Source organism: Melospiza georgiana, chromosome 15, assembly GCF_028018845.1.
Source record: "Melospiza georgiana isolate bMelGeo1 chromosome 15, bMelGeo1.pri, whole genome shotgun sequence".
NCBI classification, from domain to species: Eukaryota; Metazoa; Chordata; class Aves; order Passeriformes; family Passerellidae; genus Melospiza; species Melospiza georgiana.
Window position 1 is genome coordinate 6460222 of NC_080444.1, and position 20266 is coordinate 6480487.

The 20266-nt window shown below is 56.9% G+C and overlaps 1 protein-coding gene across 4 annotated transcripts; it reads left to right on the forward strand.

The window, feature by feature from the left end:
• Positions 1-6116: 6116 nt before the first annotated feature.
• On the forward strand, positions 6117-20125 carry TNIP1 (TNFAIP3 interacting protein 1). Of its 4 annotated transcripts, none has more exons than XM_058034681.1 (17): positions 6117-6207; positions 11904-12074; positions 13052-13174; positions 13461-13543; positions 15492-15683; positions 15852-15946; positions 16025-16106; positions 16343-16435; positions 16681-16746; positions 17032-17163; positions 17248-17376; positions 17652-17768; positions 18070-18195; positions 18490-18570; positions 18751-18945; positions 19196-19286; positions 19642-20125. In XM_058034681.1, the coding sequence occupies exons 2-17, from the start codon at positions 11942-11944 to the stop codon at positions 19665-19667; spliced, it is 1764 nt and encodes a 587-aa protein (XP_057890664.1). In that variant the 5' UTR covers positions 6117-6207; positions 11904-11941; the 3' UTR covers positions 19668-20125. The 4 variants fall into 4 exon arrangements, with proteins under 4 accessions (XP_057890664.1, XP_057890662.1, XP_057890663.1 ...); XM_058034679.1 differs by having other exon boundaries at positions 19647-20125; XM_058034680.1 differs by having other exon boundaries at positions 16346-16435; positions 19647-20125.
• Positions 20126-20266: the final 141 nt, after the last annotated feature.

Genomic DNA, 20266 nt, shown 5'->3' on the forward strand with positions numbered 1-20266 from the left:
ATGCTTTCATAAACCAGAGATACAAATCAGACTTGATGGCATCCACCCGTCCTCACACGCGGTTTCCTGTGCTTTCAAGCTGCTGAAGAAGCAGTAGAAAGGCACATGCCATACAGGCTACACCCCCAAACAGTTTGTTTGCACTTCCCCCAACACTCGGGAGAAAAGAACTGGAATTTCCAAAAGCGGGAAATTCCAGCACTTTCAATTGTTTCCAAGTCAGAACAAAAAGTTGTGAATACCCTAGTCTTCCTCAGAACAGCTGGGTGAGGAAAGCTTCACCTTCAAAATATCAAAGCAGTGTTAGGAATAATACCACAATATTATTACAACACTTCAAAACCAGCTGAGGTCAAGAAGCAGCAACATGTAGAGACAAACCAGGGAAGCTGAAACAACTCAGCTGGGTATTATCCCACTAAAAATTCCCTTGATGCCTTCCTGTAAAACATCCCCTTGTAACAAAATAGCCTTTCTTGATGAAAAACAGTCTGGTTGAAGCTTTTTCACCCTCCCCATAGAGATTTGGGTTCCTCTGTCTAATCTCTGTAAATAGGATTGGGCATTCCTGTCCAGACAGCGTCTTGGGGGCTCAACATACCCCACACCTGCAGCAGCCTACAGATCACCTGCTTGGCCAGGAACCTGCTGCAAAGACTGAGCAGCTGCAGAAGTTGTTTTGAAGGGAGGATGTAACCCCAACCTTCATCTGCCCGTCTCTTCCTGCGGCCCCGCACTGAGCTCTGAGCTTTGCAGCAGAACCTTCTGGAGACGAGGGTGGCACAGAGACTGCAGGGAGCAGAGCTGGGCACCTTCCTGCAGCTGGGAACAGGGCCCAGCAGTGAGGAAAGCCCAAGGAAGCTGTGATGCTTGGGTGACAGCCCATCATCCCTGGCAGAGCTGGATTTGGGGCAGTGGAGCCCTGTTCCTCCAGAGCAGGGGGAACCCTGCTCAGTGTTAGCACGGGGCCATGATACGTGAGCGACCATCTGCTTCATCCTTGGTGCCAAAACACACTCGAGGGGTTTGTACAGGGGGGATGTTCTCAGGAGTAAACACTCCTGGGAAATACACTATTTATCAGTGAATTTTCTGGCTGTACCACAATTGCTGTACACCAATGGACAGGGCCATTCACCACCCACAGTGTGGATGTGGCACAGGACTGCAAGTCAGCTCCTCAGGGCTAGTCCCCCGCCCAGCTCAGGGTGATGCCACCACCAGGAGGACTGGCTGATCAAAGCACACTGTTCCCAAAGGCAGGAATTTCCCTGGTGCCTGCTGCAGGCTGCTCCTACAATGCAGACAAGATAGCAGAGTCACACAATGTCTGGGCACAAGAAGGGACAGTGAGGTGGGGCTTCCTCCTTGAACAACTCCCTCTTCTGGAAAAATCCTGCAGACAAAAATCCTTTGTCTTGCCCCAGTGCCATAGTAATCCATCTCCTGCAGCACCTGCTGTTTCAGCTGGAGCAGAAAACAGCTGGTGGTATTTTAATTGCTGCAAATACTCAGCACAGTCAATATCCCATTTGAGCACAGGTTATTTCAGCACCTGCCCCATGCTGGGGTTGGGTCTGCCCTACAAAGAACCACAAACTGGCCTGAGTTCAACAGAGCTGCCTATCCTAAGGCAATGCCGGGAGGGTGATAGGATATTGGGAAGCACTAGCATGGCCTCTGGGACTCACTCATAAAGCAGCTTCATCCCTATCCCTGCAGCACCCCAGTCTCCAGAGGAAACAGACTTCATAACACCACTATTCATGAACACCTCTGCTCCCTGCTCTGGCTCCAACCCACCCAATCTGAGAGCAATCAGTACAAATCTCATGCCTAACCTCTGAGATCAACAAGGAGGTGAGCATTTCAAAGAAGGCTAGGAAAGGAAGGGGGAAAAATCAGCAAGGCTGTGAGCAGGGTAAGGGCTGGAGGCAGGTCCATGCTGGCCATCCACGCTTTAGCTTTCAGGGGTACTGCAGGGAAGAGCCTGGGATTTACACTTTGCGCATTGCCCAGCAATGTCGGGGGCAAGGGCTCGCTTCCAGGCAAAGCCAAGGCCAGATTTCACAGGTTGCAACATCCAGAAAACCCCACGAGCCCATGTTTGCTGCTCAGAGAGGGCCGGACCTCTGCTCTGAGTCAGCCACTAAAGATCCTCTTTGCTGCCAGCCCCGGGAGAGGAGGAGCCACAGAGGCACATGGGATGCTGGCCTAAATCCTTAGAACAATGTGAGCCCCTTCTGTCCCACCTGCCCTCTGAAGGGAGAAACTCAGCCTTCAGCCTTGGGAGGTGGAGAGCTGGGACTGGACAAACAGCTGAGCTCCCCAGGATTGTTCCCATATCTCTGGAGCAGCTCTACAGGACATGATGACTGCTGCTGAGCCCTGTTCTCAGGTATTGCAACTGGATGAGACACAGCCTGGGGAGAGAGGAAGAGGGGAAAATCCCCTCTGTGCCTATTGCTGGTTTCGTACAATGAGATTCCAAATTATTCAAAGCTTAAGTCATGCAAGGAAATCCTCTGAGCAATCCCACACCTGGTTCCCACAGTTTTTGGCGACACTATGCGACTGCACCAGGTCCCACCACAGCCCATCCTGCTGACTGTGAAGGAGGGAGAGGATGGCAGGAGGTGCTGATCTCCTATGAAATGGGTGACACTGAGTCTGGCCTCACATGCCAGAGGCAGAGGAAGAAGAGAGCCCTCATTCAGTGAGAAGGTAAAGCAGTGCAGTATCCCTGGAAAGCCAGGGTGTGATCCAGCCCCCCATGAAGGCAGGGTACTGCAGAGGAGCAGTAATGTTGGTGGAGGAGGAATGTTCCCCAATACCTCCCCTCTCTCCTATCTTGATCCTTTCCACAGTCCCTTCTGCCCTCCCAGCAGCCAACTATCCCAGGCTCCCTCCCCTGCCTCTCCCTTGCCCTCCATCCCAGAGCCCTCCCATCCTGCCAGGTTAATTTGAGTTTCTGATTTGCATAAGCAGCAGATCACAATGTTCTGGAAATCCCCTCCTGCAGCCAGAGCTTCCTCCCTGCTCTCACAGCGTCACTGTCGGCCTCCTGCTTCCTTTCGCTGCCGGAGCACTGGGACACATCCCACCAGCACTGCACAAACAGCAGCCCCCAGCTGCTGATCTGAGAGAGATCCATCGGCACAGCTGAGGCCTGAGTGGCCCTGGAATGCTGTGCCAAACCAGCTGCACCCCCTGCCTGCTCTGCTCCTGCCTTGCTCCAGATATGGGACCAGCTCCAGGCACAGCCAGGTCCTGGCTGGCCCCATCGCCCCATCAGGGTTCAAGTGAGCTCTGTTTGCCCAGCAGCAGAGGGCAGGGGGGTTTCTGAGCAATAAGAGCTGTTGGGCCAATGCCACTTTGAATTCACATCACTGGGCCCACCCTGCTCACTTCAGAGTGGGATCAACTTGAAGGAAGCCAGGCTTGATCTGAGACAAGCAGGACCTGAGGAGAGGGGAGTTCTACCACCCCCATCTGCAGCCTGTGCTCCTTCTCAGCCTGTTTCCCACAGCACAGCAGCAATCAGGGCATGTTCACATCAGTGAGCTGCAACTGAAGGTGCTGAATCTCTGTACCAAAAAAAAAAAACCCTAGTGTGTCAACGTGTCAGCTGTGAACACACCCTCACAGCCACACAGGCGTGCTCATAAACCACAGCTGCCATCAGGGGAGTCTTCTCCCCTGGGAGCATGGTGGGACCGAAGGAACGAGGAAGGACCAGCAGGACCAAAAGCCTTTCATTTTCATAGTGAAATTCATGCTGGTGTTTGGGCCAGCCTGAGCTGGCAACCTCAGGTAAAAACACAAAGAGCAGCTGGCTAGAGAGGTGGAGATACATCGAGTGAGGCTGTGCCATCCACAGGTTCCCAGGTGCAGGCAGACCCCAGACCCACAGCTCCTCACCCTCCTGCCCAGCACTCACTCTCCTGCCACCCAAACCAGATGGACTAAAGCCGAACCTTCTTCAGGCCTTGCAGTTCACACCTGGCAAGTGTAAACCAAACACCCTGCCAGGTACAACTCTACCTGCTGGCAAGGAGCTGGGGAAGCTGGAATCAGCCTCTATAAAATAGAAACATTTAAAGCTTTGGTGTTTATTCCAGCACCAGCTGGCTCCAGCCTTGGTTCTGACCGCCAGTTCTCCTGGCGGATGGTTTCCAGGGATTCTCTGCAACCCAGGAAAACCAGCACCTGTGCATCTCCATCAACAGACCCAGCTCTTCCCTGCTCCCCCAGGAAGATGCATGCCATTCTGACTACAGATAGGGACAAGGATGAGATGGAAATACACATGGAACAACAAAGCCTCTTGCCAGATGCAGCAGTTTCTCTGAGGAAGAGCACATTTGCAATCCCAGTGAAGTTGCCCAGAAACCAGGCAAGGAAAATGATGTAACGAGGCTCTCCAGTTGTCCAAAAGTGAATCACAGCCTCTACGACAGCTCTCCCCCCCTCCCCTTTTTGCTGACTAATACCTGACACGAAGGGCCCCTGGGAGGAACAGCACAGGAGAGCCCTTTAAGTGGTGCCTGGCTCCCTATCAAAACCACACAGAGGCTGTCTGGGACCTCCATCATGGGGAATTCCCCTTCTCCATGCCTAAAAGTAAGCTCAGCTGGGCCAGCCTCCCTGCATTTGGGGATCGCAGGCACAGAGCTCCTGCTCTGAAGGGCTCTCCCTCCCCCAGCCCCTCCAGGACCCAGCTGGTGAGTAGCACAATGATTTTTTTGGTGGGAGATTTCCCGTGATGGAGTGAGGGGAAGGCAGGCAGCTTTTGGGGTGCTGTAAAAACAAGCCACCCCTTTTGCTCCTCAAAGAAATAAGCAGGGTTTTGTTATTTCATGCAGGTTGAGGCATTAATTTATAGACAAGGTGTTTTTTCGTTCTGTGGGACTGCATTCAGCTTTGAAGACAGGTTTTTGAGGGTTTACAGAACAGCACTGGGCCTCTTGTTGGGGTAAAACAAGGCTTTCAGGGAACAAAAGGGAAGATGTTGGGCATATGTGGGGTCCTAGTCTCTCATTCCCAGCTGAGACTTCAAACACAAGCACAAAGAGCACGTCAGGGTCCCATCAGGACTGAGCTCTCGTAACCCACCAGGCTGACGTTGTACTGGCAGTGAAGGGCCAGTCAGTAAAAGGAGTTTCTGGGGTTTTAATTTTTTCGACCCAAAACATCAAATCCCCAAGAAGTGGTGGAGCTGTGTGAATATAGCTGAGTAAGAAGCCAGGCCTGGGGCAGCTGGAAACAGCTCAATCTGCAGTGAAGGTCCTTGATGAACCCAGCACCAGGTCACCTAAGGAGGACACGTCTGGAGCAAAGGCAAAGAGCAGCACAGCTGCTTACAGCGAGACTTCTTCATTCCTGGTCCATTGCTTTTATTTACACGTGTATTTAATAAAAACCTACCACCCTCTCCTTGTGGCAAAACCAACAGGACAAAGAAAATCAGGTAGCTGTTGAGCAAGTCTCGAAGAGCAAAGTGAACCCAGATGTTCCCTGTGCTTGGTGCTCCTCTGGCTGATTTCGGTGCTCGACCACGGCACAACTGCAGCAGCAGCACAGAGAAAAGGATCCCTGGAATACACTTAAGAGGGTGGAATTCCCTCATTTAACATTAACTTGGAGGCTCAGTGGGGAATTCTCTGTGCCTCAGAGGAACGCCAGCCTCGGCCAGCTGGCAGCACCGCGCTCCTCCTTCCCGGGGCTGAGGCCACCAGAGCGCTTCGGCACAGCCTCCCCTCAGCCATGAGGGGGTACACGAGGAGCCCCCCCGGCCCCGCCATTTTGTGTCTGCACAAGCCGGGGGAGCCGCTGCAAGGCTCGGCCTCGCCGCTCCCCTGCCAGCGCAACCTCCCGCAGGAAGAAGGCGCAGGCCGGCTGACACCGCCCTTCAGAGCCCCGAAAAGCCGGGCGGGACCCCCGTGTACCCCCAGGGAACCCACACGACACAGAGACGACGACTCCGCCATGACGAGCACCGTCCCCAGCAGCTCCCCGCCCTCCCCTTTATAGCCGCCGCCGCGCGCCCATTGGCTGCGCCGCCTGTCCGTCAGGCTGGGAATTTCCCGGGGGCGGACCCGGTGCCGGTGCCGGTGGCGGAGCGGAGGGACCCGGACCGAGACCCCCGACCCCGATCCGACCCCGACCGCGATCCGGGCGGCGGCCCCGCCGTGGGGCGCACGGCAGGTGAGCTCGGAGCGCTGCGGGGCCCTGCCGCCCTCGCGGACAGGAGCCCTGCCCGGGGCACCGGGGGCTTACGGGCACCGGGGTCGCGCCGCCCCAGCGAAGGGGCCCGGCCCGGCGGGAGCTGCCGGGATCGGGGCTGCGCCTTGCCCGTGTCTTGCCGGTTCTCGGGTGGTCGGGGTGAGAGCCCGGGAGGGGGCCGGGGCCGCGCCGTCCCCGGGGGATTGTCCCGGAGCCGCCCGGTGTCGCGGTAATGGTGCCGTGCCTCAGTTTCCCCTCTGCCGGGCAGGGCGGGGGACGGGCGGGCTGTCCGTGCTGCCGGCGGTGCCCGGGGGGTGCGGGTGGGGGTCCCCCGGCCCCCGGGCGGTGCTGGTGCCCGGGGCGGCCCCGCTCCTCCCTCGCCCCGCCTTGCACAACCCCGGCGTTTCCCCGGGCCCACGCCTCTGCCTCCCGGCTGCCCCCGGTGTGCGATCCCCCCGGGCAGGGCCGGTTCCTGGGCTCCCTCCGGCGGGGCGCGGCGGCCGTGGCCTCAGGTACCCCCCTGTCCGTGCTGTTTCTCTTTCCCTTTGACTTTTTCCCTCTGGGCCAACCGCGTGTGCCCGCAGCGGATGCTGATCCAGAGGTTCGAACAGCTGGAGTAGGGATGGCAGCATCCTCTTCTGTTGGGAGGGAGGCACAGCTTGTCTCCCCCTTTCCCCTCCCTCAATTCCATTCAAGACCCTCATGGAGGGCAGAGAGAAAAAAACCCCAAAAAAACCCCAAAAGAACAAAAAACCCAAACAGAAAAGATGCTGCCTGTCGCTGCTGCATTTGGGTGAGAGTAGCTCCAGGTGGGGCTCATGGGGATCTGCACCCCCTCAGAGATCTGGCTGTCCTGTGCCTGTGTCCCTGGCACACGGGTTGCCCCCTGTATCAAGAGGTCAAACACAGCCCTTTCCCTTGAGCAGGTTATTCCAATCGCTTGGGTGGGTTATTCCCATCACTTGGGTGGGTTATTCCCAGCCCCTGGGGGAATGGGAGCTGTTCTGCTGCCACAAGCTCTTTTGGAGTGCACATTTCATGGAGAGCACCGTCAGCTGAAGCATTCCTGAGACTGGACTTCAGGCACTGGGGTGAATTCTGGAGACAGGAAGGCTCCAACCAGGCACGTCCTTGAGAGCTGTTTCTGTGGTGAGGTGAAGCAAGCAAGAGGAAAACAGGAGAGGCTTTTTGCTGCCTTTGGCATCGTTCCTGGTTCTGCAAGAAATCCCACGACGCCCTTTCAGCCCGACCTACGCCAGGCAGACCTATTTAGCACAGGGCCGTGGGTTGTTGCTTGCCAGCAGCTGGTACAAAACTCTCGTGGGTGGAGGAAACCGAACCATCTACTCTTGTGGCATTGCAGATTTTGTTTTAAAGCAGCAGTTCTTGCACTTTGGGTGGCACTTTGCTGGTGTAGCTTTGTGGTGTCACTATCTGCTATCACCTATCAGCTTGGTTGTTGCTGGCTGAAGCATACCAGGCTGGACAGGAGTAGCTTGGAAGCTAGGGGAAGGCTGCAAGGAAAGGGGTGGCTGTGCCTTGTTCTGCTCTGGAGTGCTGTGACAAGCAGCCATGATGCTGCTGAGCTCTGCAGGGAGAAGTGGAGCAGGCAGGATGAGCCAGATGTCTTTGCAGCAGAAGACAGGGTCTTGCATAAATCCCCACCCCGTGCTGCCAGGAGAGCACCACCACCGTGCCTGGCTGCATGTCCTGCCTGCATTGAAGCCTGAGCCCATCCCGAGGAGCTCTGCAGCTGTGTGCGGTCAGCTGTGTTTGTAAACCTGGCAGACCCAGGGAAATGCTTTCTTTTCCTTGTGAGCAGCCTCATCAGAAGCAGGTTGTCTCATGAGGCCTCTTTGGAAGGTGGGCTTTTGAGCCAAGAGTGGGATTTCTGGCTGGGGGACATCTTTAATACCTACTGTGTTTTGGGTAGGGCTTTTGCCTTTCCCACCCTCTCTTTGTTGCTAAACTGGCTGGAGAGCAGCACACTGCAAGTGGAGGTTCAGACCTTTCCCTTTGAGACCTGAGCCTTGCAATGCATGCTTTTCCTTTCTTTTATTACTCCCAGCCCTGTGGACTGCAGTGCCCAAAAAGTCTCATTATTGCTGCCTCCTAAAGCAAACTCTACTTTTGCTTTCCTGCAAATTAGAGCAGTCCAGGAATGGTTTTCCCTTGTCTGGGAAGCTGCTGGAGCCCTGTGTAGAAGAAAACCAGTCTGGGGGCTACAGTGTTTTCCAGTAAAATGATGAAACAAAGAAACAAAATCACTCCATGTTGTCTGTGTGGCTTTTGCTTTCCCTCTGAGGAGGCAGGCTGGGGACCCAGCAGCCCCAGCCATGGGAAAATTATGCTGGCAGCCTGCAGGGATTTGCTTTCACCTCCTGTGATCCTGCTGCGGAGGAGGCTTCCTGTGAATCTTGAGCACTGAAGTAAGGAAAAACCCCTTCTCCTTAGGGGGTTCCCATGGTAGGATGGGAATTGAAGGGCTGCCAAGCTCTGGGAGGCTGCTCCCCACCTGGGGTCACTGCCCAAAGCAACCCCCCAGCAGTGCCAGCCCCCTCCTGCACAAGCTTCACATCCTAAGCCTTGCTATCTTCAGTGTTGAGTAATTTCAAAGTAGGAATCACATCTTTCTGCCACTTCTGCATGGCTGGAGCAGTGATGGCTGTGGCAGTGCTGCCTGTTGTTCTGGGTGACAGCAGTGACAGCTCCAGCTCACTCCCAAGCCACAGCACAGCTATTTAAACACCACTCTGCTTTCATCTTTGCCCATGAGTCTCCTCTGCCAGTTCACACTCTCGTTCTCTACTTTTGCTGAGTTGCCTTAAAAATTTGCTACCTAAAGGTCTTGGTGTCCCACATGGAAACAGCAACGCCCACAGGTGCCCGTCTGGCAGCCTCTGACAACGGCTGGGCACGGAGCCAGTGAGCTGCAGCCACGGTCTGAGCCTGGCCCTCGGGCCCCAGGGCTGTGAAATATTGTCAGATCACCTTAGGAACTGTTGACTGGCGAAGAGGGAAGTGTTCTCTGGTGGTTTGGTGGTTTCTGCTGGAGTTTGTAGTAGTTGTGTTTTCTTTGCGTATCTAACCACCGCTAGGTGCTGGTGTATGGTCTCTCTCTCCTCCACTTGTGTTTTTATTGAAATGAGATTTTTCACTGTAAATCTCACCTGTCAGAACTCTTAAAAAAAATACACAACAAACCAAGACTGGGATTGGTGACTTGGTCTCTGGACCCCAGGGTGACCTCTCTGTATCAACAATGCCTTGCAGAAATTGGACTGTGCCTTCACTCCAGGAAAACCCACCCTGTTCTCAGTGGTGGCCTGGAATGCTGTGGAAACCCCTCCCTCTTGCTGGCTATTGTTTGTTGTGAATTTGTGGCTGGTCTGTGCTAGGGTCAGCTGGAGACAGTCCAGTTCCTCTCTGCAGCTGTTGTTTGAAAGCAGCTCCTGTGGTCCCTTTGGTACAACCTCCCTGGTAGGGTACAGACCTTGAGTAGAAAAGTTCTTGATAGAATCTTGAGAACAGGGAATACCAGAGGCTTGCAGTGGCTCCGTCCAGCTGGGAGAATATGGGATCACTGTAAGTGCTGTGCTGTTTGGCAGGGTGGCCAGTGCAGCTGGACTCTGAGGGATTCCTGCAGGGGTGCACAGGGGACAGGCACCTCCCTTGTGCTATGGGACAAGGCAGAAAACCTCCAGGTTTGGGGTCTGGCATTAAGAGAATGAGGACTGGTATTTCAGGCTGCTTCCAAGCCACATGGGGAGATGGTACTGCAGGAGAGGGCAGCTCTTCCCTCTTCTTCATCCTCTTCCTACCTTCCCTGACACACACCTGGGCTCATGCTGGTGCAGGATGCAGATGCCCCACAAGGTGGTCACTGCAGGGTGGGTTTGGTACCCAGCTCCTCCCAGAGCCCCAGGTCTAGAGCAGCATGTGCTGACTGGGCAGCAGTGAGAAGCAGGCTGGGGTCCCCAGCCAGCCTGTGGCACTGTCCCCATCCTCTGCCAGGCTGGCCAGGTAGTGTGGACACAGGTGATGGCATTTCCCAGCCACAAGAGTCCCACTGGGCTGCGTGCTGGGCTCATCCAACCTGGCCCTGATCACTTCAGAGATGGGGCATCCACAGCTGCTCTGGGCAGCCTGTTCTGGTGCCTCACCCCCTCACAGTAAAGAATCTCTCCCTTATACCTAAATCAAACCTGCCCTCTGTTTAAGGCTGTGACAGTGCTGCCATCGCTGGGAGCCACAGCTCAGAAATGGCCTTGGCTCTTCCACAGCTTCCTGTCAGCTGCTCTGGGCTCCAGGAATAGCCTCTCCTCAGCTCACCCCACACCACACAGCTGGGCAGCTCCCAGTGGCACTTGCAGCTGCTTGGGATGGGGTCACTGGCTCCCCATCAAGGGGCCAGAGACAATGGAGGGCTTGGCAGCACCCACGGATGGCAGGAGGATGATGAGAGGCACCAGTGCACCTCCCAGAAGCAGAGAGCTGCTGAGGCCAGGGCTGATTCCCTGTCGCTGAGGCAGGCATTAATTGCTGTTCCAGTTGTGGATGCTGCCAGGTGACAGCTGTCATCTGGAAAGTCCCTGCCGCTCCCTGGGAGGCAGGTCATCCAAACTGGAGATCAGCCTGGATCACTCATGGTGTGAGCATTAGTCTGAGGCTGAGGCAGTTTTGGGTACAGACTACCCCCTTCCCCTTTCTGAATGCCTCCTCTCCTGCTCACCAGCTGTCTTGGCTGGGACAAGAGCCCCTTGGGGTGCTCCTGTTGTGCCCCCAGGCAGCATCCCAGCTTCAGCTGGCACCAGGACCTACTCAGCTGCTGCTCTGCTCCGTGTCCTGACAAGCTGGCATCAGGGGGGACAGGTCTGATAAGTTGTGCTGTGATTCACAGCTGCTGCTTTATCCCCCCAGGAGATGGGTGAGACCTGCAGCCAGGATCCTGCCCAGCTGTCCCCAGGCCAGACTTCAGCAAGGGGGAAGCCTTAGGCCACCCACAAGTGCAAGGGGTTGGAAAAGCAGTCAGCATCCTGCTTGTGGGTGTTTTGTCTCCTTGGGCTTTGCTCCCAGCCTGGCTCATGCCTGGATGTTTCCTGTGCCCAATTCAGGAACCATGCTGCTGGCAGCCAGTTTTTCTGGCTGAGCAGGAGGACAGAGTAGGTCACTGCCTGGCTCCTAGGGCTCATCCCCAATACTGCCCAAATGTCCCTCCAGCTGCTGGTTAAGGCTTTTGGAGTTGCAGACACTGCCTGTCCCCAGACAGCCCCTGACAAGCCTTCATGCACCCCAGAAATACCATGTGTTGAGCAGCATGCCCTGGTGACAGTGCCAGGTTTGGTCTGGTGTGGGTGAATGCTGCTGAGCTGCATCTCCATCTCTCCTGGCATGCAGCAACCACAGGTTGCAGATCTCTCTGTGACTGCAGTGCCCTGCATGGGTGAGAGCCAGCCCCAAGTGGGGCTGCTGGTGATGCCTGCTCGTGTGACAGCTCTCATGGCCGTGAGTCACCCCACACGTTCTCCCCAAGCAGGGCTGCAGGGGAAGTGCCTTCACCTGGCTCACTTGTTGGCTGGCTGGCAGGCAGTGAGGCACCAGCACAGCACCCCAGAGCCCTGTAGAGTTGTGACCAGGGGAGATAGAGAAAGGTGACACCGTGCTCCATTGCCTTGCAGGGATGCCTGGCTGGGAGGCAGGTGACTGAACAGCAGGCATGGAAGGGAGAGGACCTTATCATATCTATGACCCTGGTGGGGGCTCAGAGGAGAATGGATGCACGGCCCTGGAGCGGCTGGTGGAGGAGAACGCCCGCCTGAAGGAGAAGATGCAAGGCATCAAGTCTATTGGTAACTGCTGCGTGCCAGGGGGATGAGATCTGCCTTTGGGACAGCCCAGCCTGTGCCCACAGAGCCAGGGCTTGCTTGCTTGAGGAAAGGTGCTTGTAGGAGCTGGGGGTCTTGGCACTGGGGCAGCAGCAGCAAAGCTCTCCCTGTCCTGGAGGGTTGAGCAGGATGTCTGAGCTTTTTCACATGGCAGTGCAAAAAGAGCAAGAATTTTGCTGAACTTCTGGGGTGTTTAATGCTGGAATAAATGGCTGGAAAGAAAAGACAAGTGCCGAAGCGAGGACAACTCCTTGGAGTTCATGGGTGCTGGGACCAGTTCTGCTTTTGATGAAAATCCCCACCTCCTGCAAACCCTGTTGGGCCAGGGGCTTTTCCCAGGTGTTTCTCAAGGAACCTGCTGTTGAGTGCTCCCTGTGGCAGCAGGAACATGCCAGTGTTGAAATGTTCCAGCTGAGCTGTGCCACCCTCTTTCTTCTCCTTGTCAGCCTTCCCCCACTCCCACCCCCAGTTTTGCTTTCTGTCTCGTGAGCCAGCTTCCTCCTTTGAGTCCTGCTTCTGCAGCCGAATTTCCACCTGCCTCGTGATTCCTGTTGTGTCACCATGCCCTTACCTGGGACAGGGACTCACTGGTGTGACAGCAGCCCCCCCTCATCGGGGGAGGATCACATTGTTCATGGCAGACCCCAAAGTGGGGAGGTTGGACCTGTAAGTCTGCCACTCAGGCTTAAATTTGTCTCTTCTTGGAAGCAGAGGAGAGCCCCGGTGGTGCCTCCTGTAACCAGTGCTCTGTGTGTCAGCATGAGGATGTCTGACACCAGTGAGCCGCTGATCCAGCTTTGCCATTGGATTTATCCCAGAATAGTTGTTTCCAGATGAAGAAGGACTATTCTGGGTGCTGCTCCAGCCAGATGGGGTTTTTAAGTACTGCAGGACAGGCCCTGGGGGAAGGAGGCTGAGCACCCTTCTGTTGCCCACAACAGGAGAGCTTCTGGAGGAGTCCCAGGTCGAGGCATCCAAGCTGCGGCAGAAGGCAGAGGACCTTGTGAAGGACAATAAAATGCTGATTGGATCATCTTCCTTGGAGGACTTGGTGGAAACTGGAGGTAGGAGATGTGAGGCTCATGGGGGAGGAATAACCTGATGGCTCAGAATCCTGAGCTTGGGGGAAGGGAAAGGCTGTGCAAGAGACTTTAATGACTTCTGTGGTGTATCAAACCACTGCCATCCTCCCTTCTAAAAGGAGGTTTCTGTCCCATCCCCATAGGCTGGGTAGAAATCATCCATCAGTGCCTGAGCTTGCAGGGGTGTGCTGTCTGCATCCCTGGGCTGGGAGGAGGGAGGCTCTGCTCTCCACAAGGCTCATGGCTGCCTCCTCTCCCCTCTCCACAGCCGTCGGCCCCGATCCCAGCTTTGCACGGGCAGCCCCGGGCAGTGCCCAGCCGGACGTGGAAGCACAGAAGTCACCTCCCACTGTGAGTCTGCTGAGTGTGGAAGCTGGTGCTGGCATGGCTGCAGAGTGAGGCACTGTCCATCTCATTAAAGCAAAAGGAGGAAGCCTTTAGCCTCTAGAAACAGGGAGGAACCTGGAAGGAGGGGTCAGCTCCCCTGCTGCACTCCTGGTGGTTCCTCGCTTTGTGTGATGGGCATCCTGGGCTGCCATTCCCTGGGGAGCTCTGACCTGGCTGCCTCCCCTTGCAGGAATCCTCCTCAGGAGTTTCAGATTGCTGCCATCCAAGCACACATCCCCAGGAAGGCAGGAGAGCAGTGAGTGGCCCTGCTCCCTGCAGGATTTGGTGTTGGCAGCTGGGAAGCTGAGCCAGTGTCAGGGGTTTGAGGGTGTGAAGGGCTTCAGCTCTGTACCCAGGCAGGCACCAGCAGGGCTGGCTGACCCATGTCAAGGAAGCCCTTGGGCAAAGCACAGAGGGGGGATAAACTGGGCAAGCATCCTTCCCCAGACACAACTGGCCTGGGTGAGGGGTCAGTGAAGCAGCCCCGGCCATATGGGGACACCAATGTCTGCAGGTGCCACATGACAGTGACGGAAGAGCTGTGACAGCCCAGGTAGCTGTCAGTGATGCTCTGATGTTCTGCTCGTGCCCACACTGGGTGGAAAGACCAGGCCTCCAAGCCCTGTTATTGCTGACAGGGTCTGCCCTAGCCAAAGCTCTGTGTGCTCCATTTGCTGCCACCTGAACGCCCTCCTGACTGTCATTGTCCCATCCTCTTCTGGTTTTTTGTGTGCTGAAATGGAGGGGAGAAAGGATGGGGAGCCCAAGGGCAATGAACATCAGCTGGCACCAGTAAGAGGACATGTTCTCATTGCACATCCTATTCTCATTGCCCAGAGAGACTCTTGGAGGGGTTGGGTCTTACTGGACACTCCTGGGGTGCAGCTGTGAGGTGATGGAGAGCAGAATGGGATCTGCTTGGCCACCAGCTGCTGGTGCCTGAGCCAAGTCCAAGTCGTGTCCCCGCACCTGGATTCTCCCAGCTTGGGTCCTCACTGTCTCCCTTGCCAGCAGACACGGTGGGAGGAGCTGGCTGTGCTGTGCCCCACACACACCCTCCCACAGCAGGTTTGGGGCTGTAAACTCCGGGGTCAGGGTGCTGAGGACACACTGGGCTGCCCCTGTGGTGCAATCTGGGGCATTCCCACAGGCAGCAGGTGAGTCAGCGGGGCTGGGAGTGGAGCAGGCATAGGTGTGCCAGCACAACCCCAGCTCCTCCCAGCAGTCCATGTGTGCCAGTGGCACCTCCTAGGCTATGGAGGAGTTAACCAACCACACCAGAGGAGTATAAACCTCCTGGGGACACTCCCCATGGGCAGGGTGCACCCTGACACTGGTGGGTGTGACCTGGACTTTCCCAGGCACTGTTTAAAGCTGGTGCATCACCCATTTGGCTGTTACCTGCCAAAGGTCTCGGGTTCCTGGTGCCTGGCATGCCACAGCAGCAGGGAGCACAGAAGTAGGACAGGTGGAAGGAGAGCATGGGAGTTGGGGTAAGACCACCACCCCTTCCAGCACTGACCAGGATTTATGTAGAGAGGACAGTCTCAGGAGCTGGGATTTTTAGTCTTCGTGCAGATGGGAATAGCTCAGGTGGAGGAGACCAAGGGTGGAGATGCCAGCACTGCTGACAGCGATTTGAGAGTGTGTTCTGCCCAGACTGCCAAGGGGCACAGGGAATCCATGAGCTGCTCCTCCACCCAGGGACTCGGTGTGCCATACCCAGCAGCTGGGAATCAGACCTTTACAAAGCTGCCACAGTTTTTCAGCATGCTGAGAGGTGCTGCAGAGTGTCTTGGTGCTGGCCCAGCTCCACACCACAGCCCTGCATGAGACATGAAGTTGATCTGCCCTAAGAAGAACTTTACAATGCTCTTTTAGCTGCTCTGACCACACTTGATGCCATTCCCAGGACTTGGAGCAGGCCCCGAGCGAGGATGCCAACCTGCTGCCCCAGCTGCAGCAGCTGGAGAACACGCTGAGTGGCTGTGCCAAGGAGGCCAGCAAGGACCAGGTCTTTGTGCGCATGGGCTACATGGCCTCCGAGCTCAAGCGCTTGGCCTCCAAGGTGCACAAGAATGAGCAGAGAACGTCCTTCCTGCAGGTGAGCAAGGCTGGCACTTCATGCAGATTATCCTTGTGGTGTTTTTTCCCTCCAAACCCCTCATACCCACCCTGAGGTGGACACCCGTGTCCTTAGCGTGGCTTGGTGGGAGGTGTGGGTGGCCCAGGGCTGGCCGTGGTCCTCACACTGGCAGTGTTCACCCTGCAGACGTTGTGTGAGACGCTGCACAGTGAGAACAAGGAGCTGCGCACCAAGCTGGAGCATGACCTGGAGCAGAGAAACCAGGCTCTGGAGAAGCTCAGGTGAGGATGGGCTCTGTGGATGGGGACAGGGCTGCCCTGGAAGCTTCTTCCTGCTGACCCATCTCTTCCTGCCCACAGGTGTGAGAACCAGGAGCTCCGGAGGATGGTGACACTGAGCAGCCAGGACAGTGGGAAGAGGGAGGCTGCTGAGCAGCAGCAGGTGAGGAGGCAGCATCTCCTTGGAGAGGGCTGGGAAGGAGGCAGGGAGCCCGCTGACACTTCAGCAAAGATGGCCTCATTTTAATCCAGCCCCCAGTTTGTCCCAGTGTGACCAGCAGGACTTTTCAGGGTCTCAAGGGGATGGGGGAGGCAGTGGGAGGGGAACTGGCTCGAGTTTAGCCGGCCTTGGGCACAGCCTCCACAAAAGCCCTGAGGGTCCCCCCCGTGCGCGTCCAGCAGAGCGGGGCCATGGTGGAGAAGGCGCCGGGCAGAGAAGAGCTGGAGGCCAAGGAAAAGAAGGTGAAGATCCTGGAGCACCAGCGCAGGGAGGTGAGGACCAGGCTGGGAGGGAGGCACCACTAAGGAGGCGGGGAGTGGGCAGAGTGGGCACAGGGCTGGGATGGCACCAAGAGACTGGGGCAGGGCTTCAGAGCTGCAGGGAAGCACTGCTGGAGCTGGGATCTCCATCCAGCTGGTCCCCAAAGTGCTTTCATGACAGGAGTCTGCTGGGGACCACCACAGCTGGTTCATAGCAGGATTTGGGCTCCTGTTCAGCCATCCCTCTCTCCCTGCAGCTGCTGGAGGTGAATAAACAATGGGATCAGCATTTCCGCTCCATGAAGCAGAAGTACGAGCAGAAGGTAGGGCTGGGTGCTCAGGGCTGGGTGCTTGGGGGGCACATTCCTGCTGGGTGCTCAGGGCTGGGTGCTTGGGGGGCACATTCCTGCTGGGTGCTCAGGGCTGGGTGCTTGGGGGGGCACATTCCTGCTGGGTGCTCAGGGCTGGGTGCTTGGGGGACACATTCCTGCTGGGTGCTGTCTGTGGGCACTCAGAGGAAATGGTATAGGGAGATTTGGAGGCTGCCTGTGCCTCCTTTCCCCCAGCATGGATCCTTCGAGGCCAACGTCCCCACTCCCTCCTGGCAGGTCACAGACCTACACCAGGAGCTGGCTGAGGCCCGCAGGGCAGTGACCGAGCTGGAGTCGGAGCGGGAGCAAAAGCAACGGGATTTTGACCGCAAGCTGCTCCTGGCCAAGTCCCGGATCGAAACAGAGGAGGTGAGTCCCTTGGGAAGGGTGACAGGGAGCTGCCAGCCCTGTTGCCCTGCCCTGGCTGATCTCCCCCCACCCTGGGTCCTGCAGGCAGAGAAGGAGAGGCTGGCCATGGAGGTGAGGGACCTGCAGCAGAGGATGCGGTTCCTGCAGGAGCAGCTGGCTCCGGTCACCAGGCAGCGGGAATACCAGGAAAAGGAGATCCAGAGGCTGAACAAGGTGCACTGCAAAATGTCTTTAATGTTCTCCAGTCTCTTCACCTCTCTCAAATCCAAAACTGACCCTGATAACCCACTCTTGCCCAGCAGAGACTTATATCAGGTCCCCCACATCCCTCCGGGCTCTGAGAAAGGAGGGTTCAAGGAGAGTCTGTTGTCCTTCTTGTCTGTGCCCAGTTATACCCACTTCCCATGCTAGGCACATGCCCAGGGTCCTCCAGTGGCATCTTGGGCACTGAACTTGCTCTGACCCTGCTCCCCTCTCTTTCTTTCCAGGCACTAGAAGAGGCTCTGAATGTCCAAGCCTCTCCACCACCCATCTTTGCCATGGAGCCAGCAGGGAAGCTGCCACAGCAGGAGCTGCTGACCCAGAATGAGCTACTCAAGCAGCAGGTAGGGCAGGACACAGAGCCACTGGGGACAGACAAGGAAATGCATGTCCTGAATTTCCAAGCAAAGAGCTCTGTGTGCCAGCAGCAGCTGGGCAGGTGTCAGTGCTGGGATGGTGGGGTTGGGGACCCAACTCAGCATCCTCCAGGCATTCATCTGGAAGGACTGCAGCCATGGGCCATGGAGCCAGCCCACAGGGGCTTGGCATGGCTGGTGGAGTCAAGGATGGCAGCACAGTGATGGGGTTGCTTGGGGGAGGTGTCTGCCCTCAGCCAGGTGTACCCACATTCTTCTTTCCTGCCAGGTAAAAATTTTTGAGGAAGATTTCCAACGGGAACGGAATGACAGGGAGAGGATGAATGAGGAGAAGGAAGAGCTGAAGCAGCAGCTGGAAAAGCTGCAGAAGCAGTTGGTCCTCTCCAACAACCAGGTGAGCAGTGCTGGGTGCTACTAGCAGCACTCTGGGAGCCCTGTGTCAACCCCATGTGTCTCAGAAATGCTCGCCCCCAGTCCTGTACATACCTAAGAGTAAAGGCTGAAGGACAGGAAGGCCAGAGGGGTTTTTTGCTTGTCACTGCCAGAGAATCTCCTTTCATCTCCTCTTTCTGCATCTCTCCTGGGGGTCTGATGGGGGGAGATTGGTGCAGACATTCCCTCAGCAACCCTAACTCATGTAGATGGGGGATGGCAGGGTGGGCTCTGCACTAACCCCTCTTCCTCCCAGCTGCGAGCCTCCAAAGACGATTGCCAGAGGGAGAAGGAGGAGAAGGAGAAACTGAAGAAGCTGCTGAAACAGCACAAACAGGTAGGGATGGGATGGGATGGGATGGGATGGGATGGGATGGGATGGGATGGGATGGGATGGGATGGGATGGGATGGGATGGGATGAAACCTTCCTTGGGCAGAGGGGCTGGGGGCTGCAGGTGATGGGTGACGGTGGGCTGCCCTTGGGATCTCCCCATCATCTGTCCTGGCTCCTTGCAGGCTTCTGGAGAGAGGCTGCACGCCGAGCCAGGCCCGGGGCCGCTGGGCCCAGCCTGCCCCATGTACCAGTACCAGTACAGTCCCCCCATGGCTCCCCCCATGTACCACGGCTATGAGGAGTGGCAGCAGGTCCGGTACCCACCAGCCATGCCCGGCGAGCACACGCAAGGACAGAACTTCCACCATTTTCCCCCGGTGAGACTCCACCTCTGCCAGCAGGAGGGGGAGCAGAGGGTGACGTGTGGGCGGGTCTGGGGCTCCCTGCCCTCCAGGGCCACTGAGTCCCAGAGCAGGGAGCTGAGCGAGTGTGTGCTGGTGGCATGTGACTGCTCAGCCCCTTTCCTCCCCCTCCTTTTCCTCTTCACACGTTGTCAGTCGGTCAGAGTGCTGCCTGATGATTCACATGGCAGGTAATTCCCTGTCTCTGTTCCATCTCCTCCCACAGCCTGAGTACCCCTGGCGCCCGCCCTGTGCCATGGCTCGCAGCCAGAACGCCCAACCGGTGGCTGGGGTGAAACCAGTCCCCAAGGACTTGGGTAAGGCTCAGACCCTCCCTGACAGGGGTGCTCATCCTTCACCCTGAGACTTGAGGCACTTGGCTAAACACATGGGGGAGGGATGGGGGCACAGCTTTCCAGGCAGTGGCCTTTTTCCCTTAGCCCCCACCTCTCATCAGCTGAGGGGATGATTTTGCCATGGGGTTGGTGCCTGCTGCATCCCTGCCAGCATCCCCACAGCACCTAAAGTCAGGCTGAGCCCAAACAGCTCATGGAGTTATGGCAGTTGGTGCTCAGGGATAACAACCGTGCCACAGCTGGCATCTCTGCTGTGGGGCTTGTGTGAGGATGAAGAGCTGTGCTTACCCTGTGCCACCCCTCTCTTGTGTCTCAGAACAGGCAGGTCCCGGATTGCCCTAACGCCAAGGACCGGCCACGCTCCGACACCAGAGGAAGAGGAGTAGGGTGTGTGTGTGTGCCCGTGTGTGTGTGTCCAGGAGCTTCCTCCGGCCGCCAATGCCTGTGCAAGGACATGTGCTGCACGTGGGGGGCTCAGCAGCGCCTTCCCCCGAGGATATCATGAAGGAGGGACTGAAGGTGCCATCGTGGTGACAGCCAGCATGGGGTCAGTCCCCTGCAGCCATCCCCTTCCCCACGAGGAGCCAGGCCTGGCCTGGCAGCGCTACAGACCCGAGCCAGTGGAAGAGGAGCCAGTGTTTGCCAGGAGCTGCCCAGAGCAGAGCCCCTGGAGGAGTGGGGAACAGCGGGGACTCTCCCGGTGGTGGGAGACCCCACACTCGCCGGCAGGTGCTGGCCGCAGCCGTGGCCCGGCCTGAGGGTGGTTGGTGTCTTCGTATTTATTTAAGGACTGAAGTGTGCCTGAGTCTCTCTGGTTTTGTCCTGGGCAGTCTCTGGGGAGGGGGAGAGGGAGGGATACCAGGGCTGTTGGTCCCCGTGTGCGTGGAGACAGACTGAGTGCAAGGAGACCCCAACCCTTGCTTGGGCACCCCGGGATCTGT

Bases quoted from the DNA above. Each gene is read 5' to 3' on its own strand.
- TNIP1 (XM_058034679.1), top strand. From the start codon at position 11,942: ATGGAAGGGAGAGGACCTTATCATATCTATGACCCTGGTGGGGGCTCA. The intron at 15,684-15,851 runs GTGAGCAAGGCT...TTCACCCTGCAG, and splicing joins AGAGAACGTCCTTCCTGCAG to ACGTTGTGTGAGACGCTGCA. The intron at 17,164-17,247 runs GTGAGTCCCTTG...TGGGTCCTGCAG, and splicing joins CCCGGATCGAAACAGAGGAG to GCAGAGAAGGAGAGGCTGGC.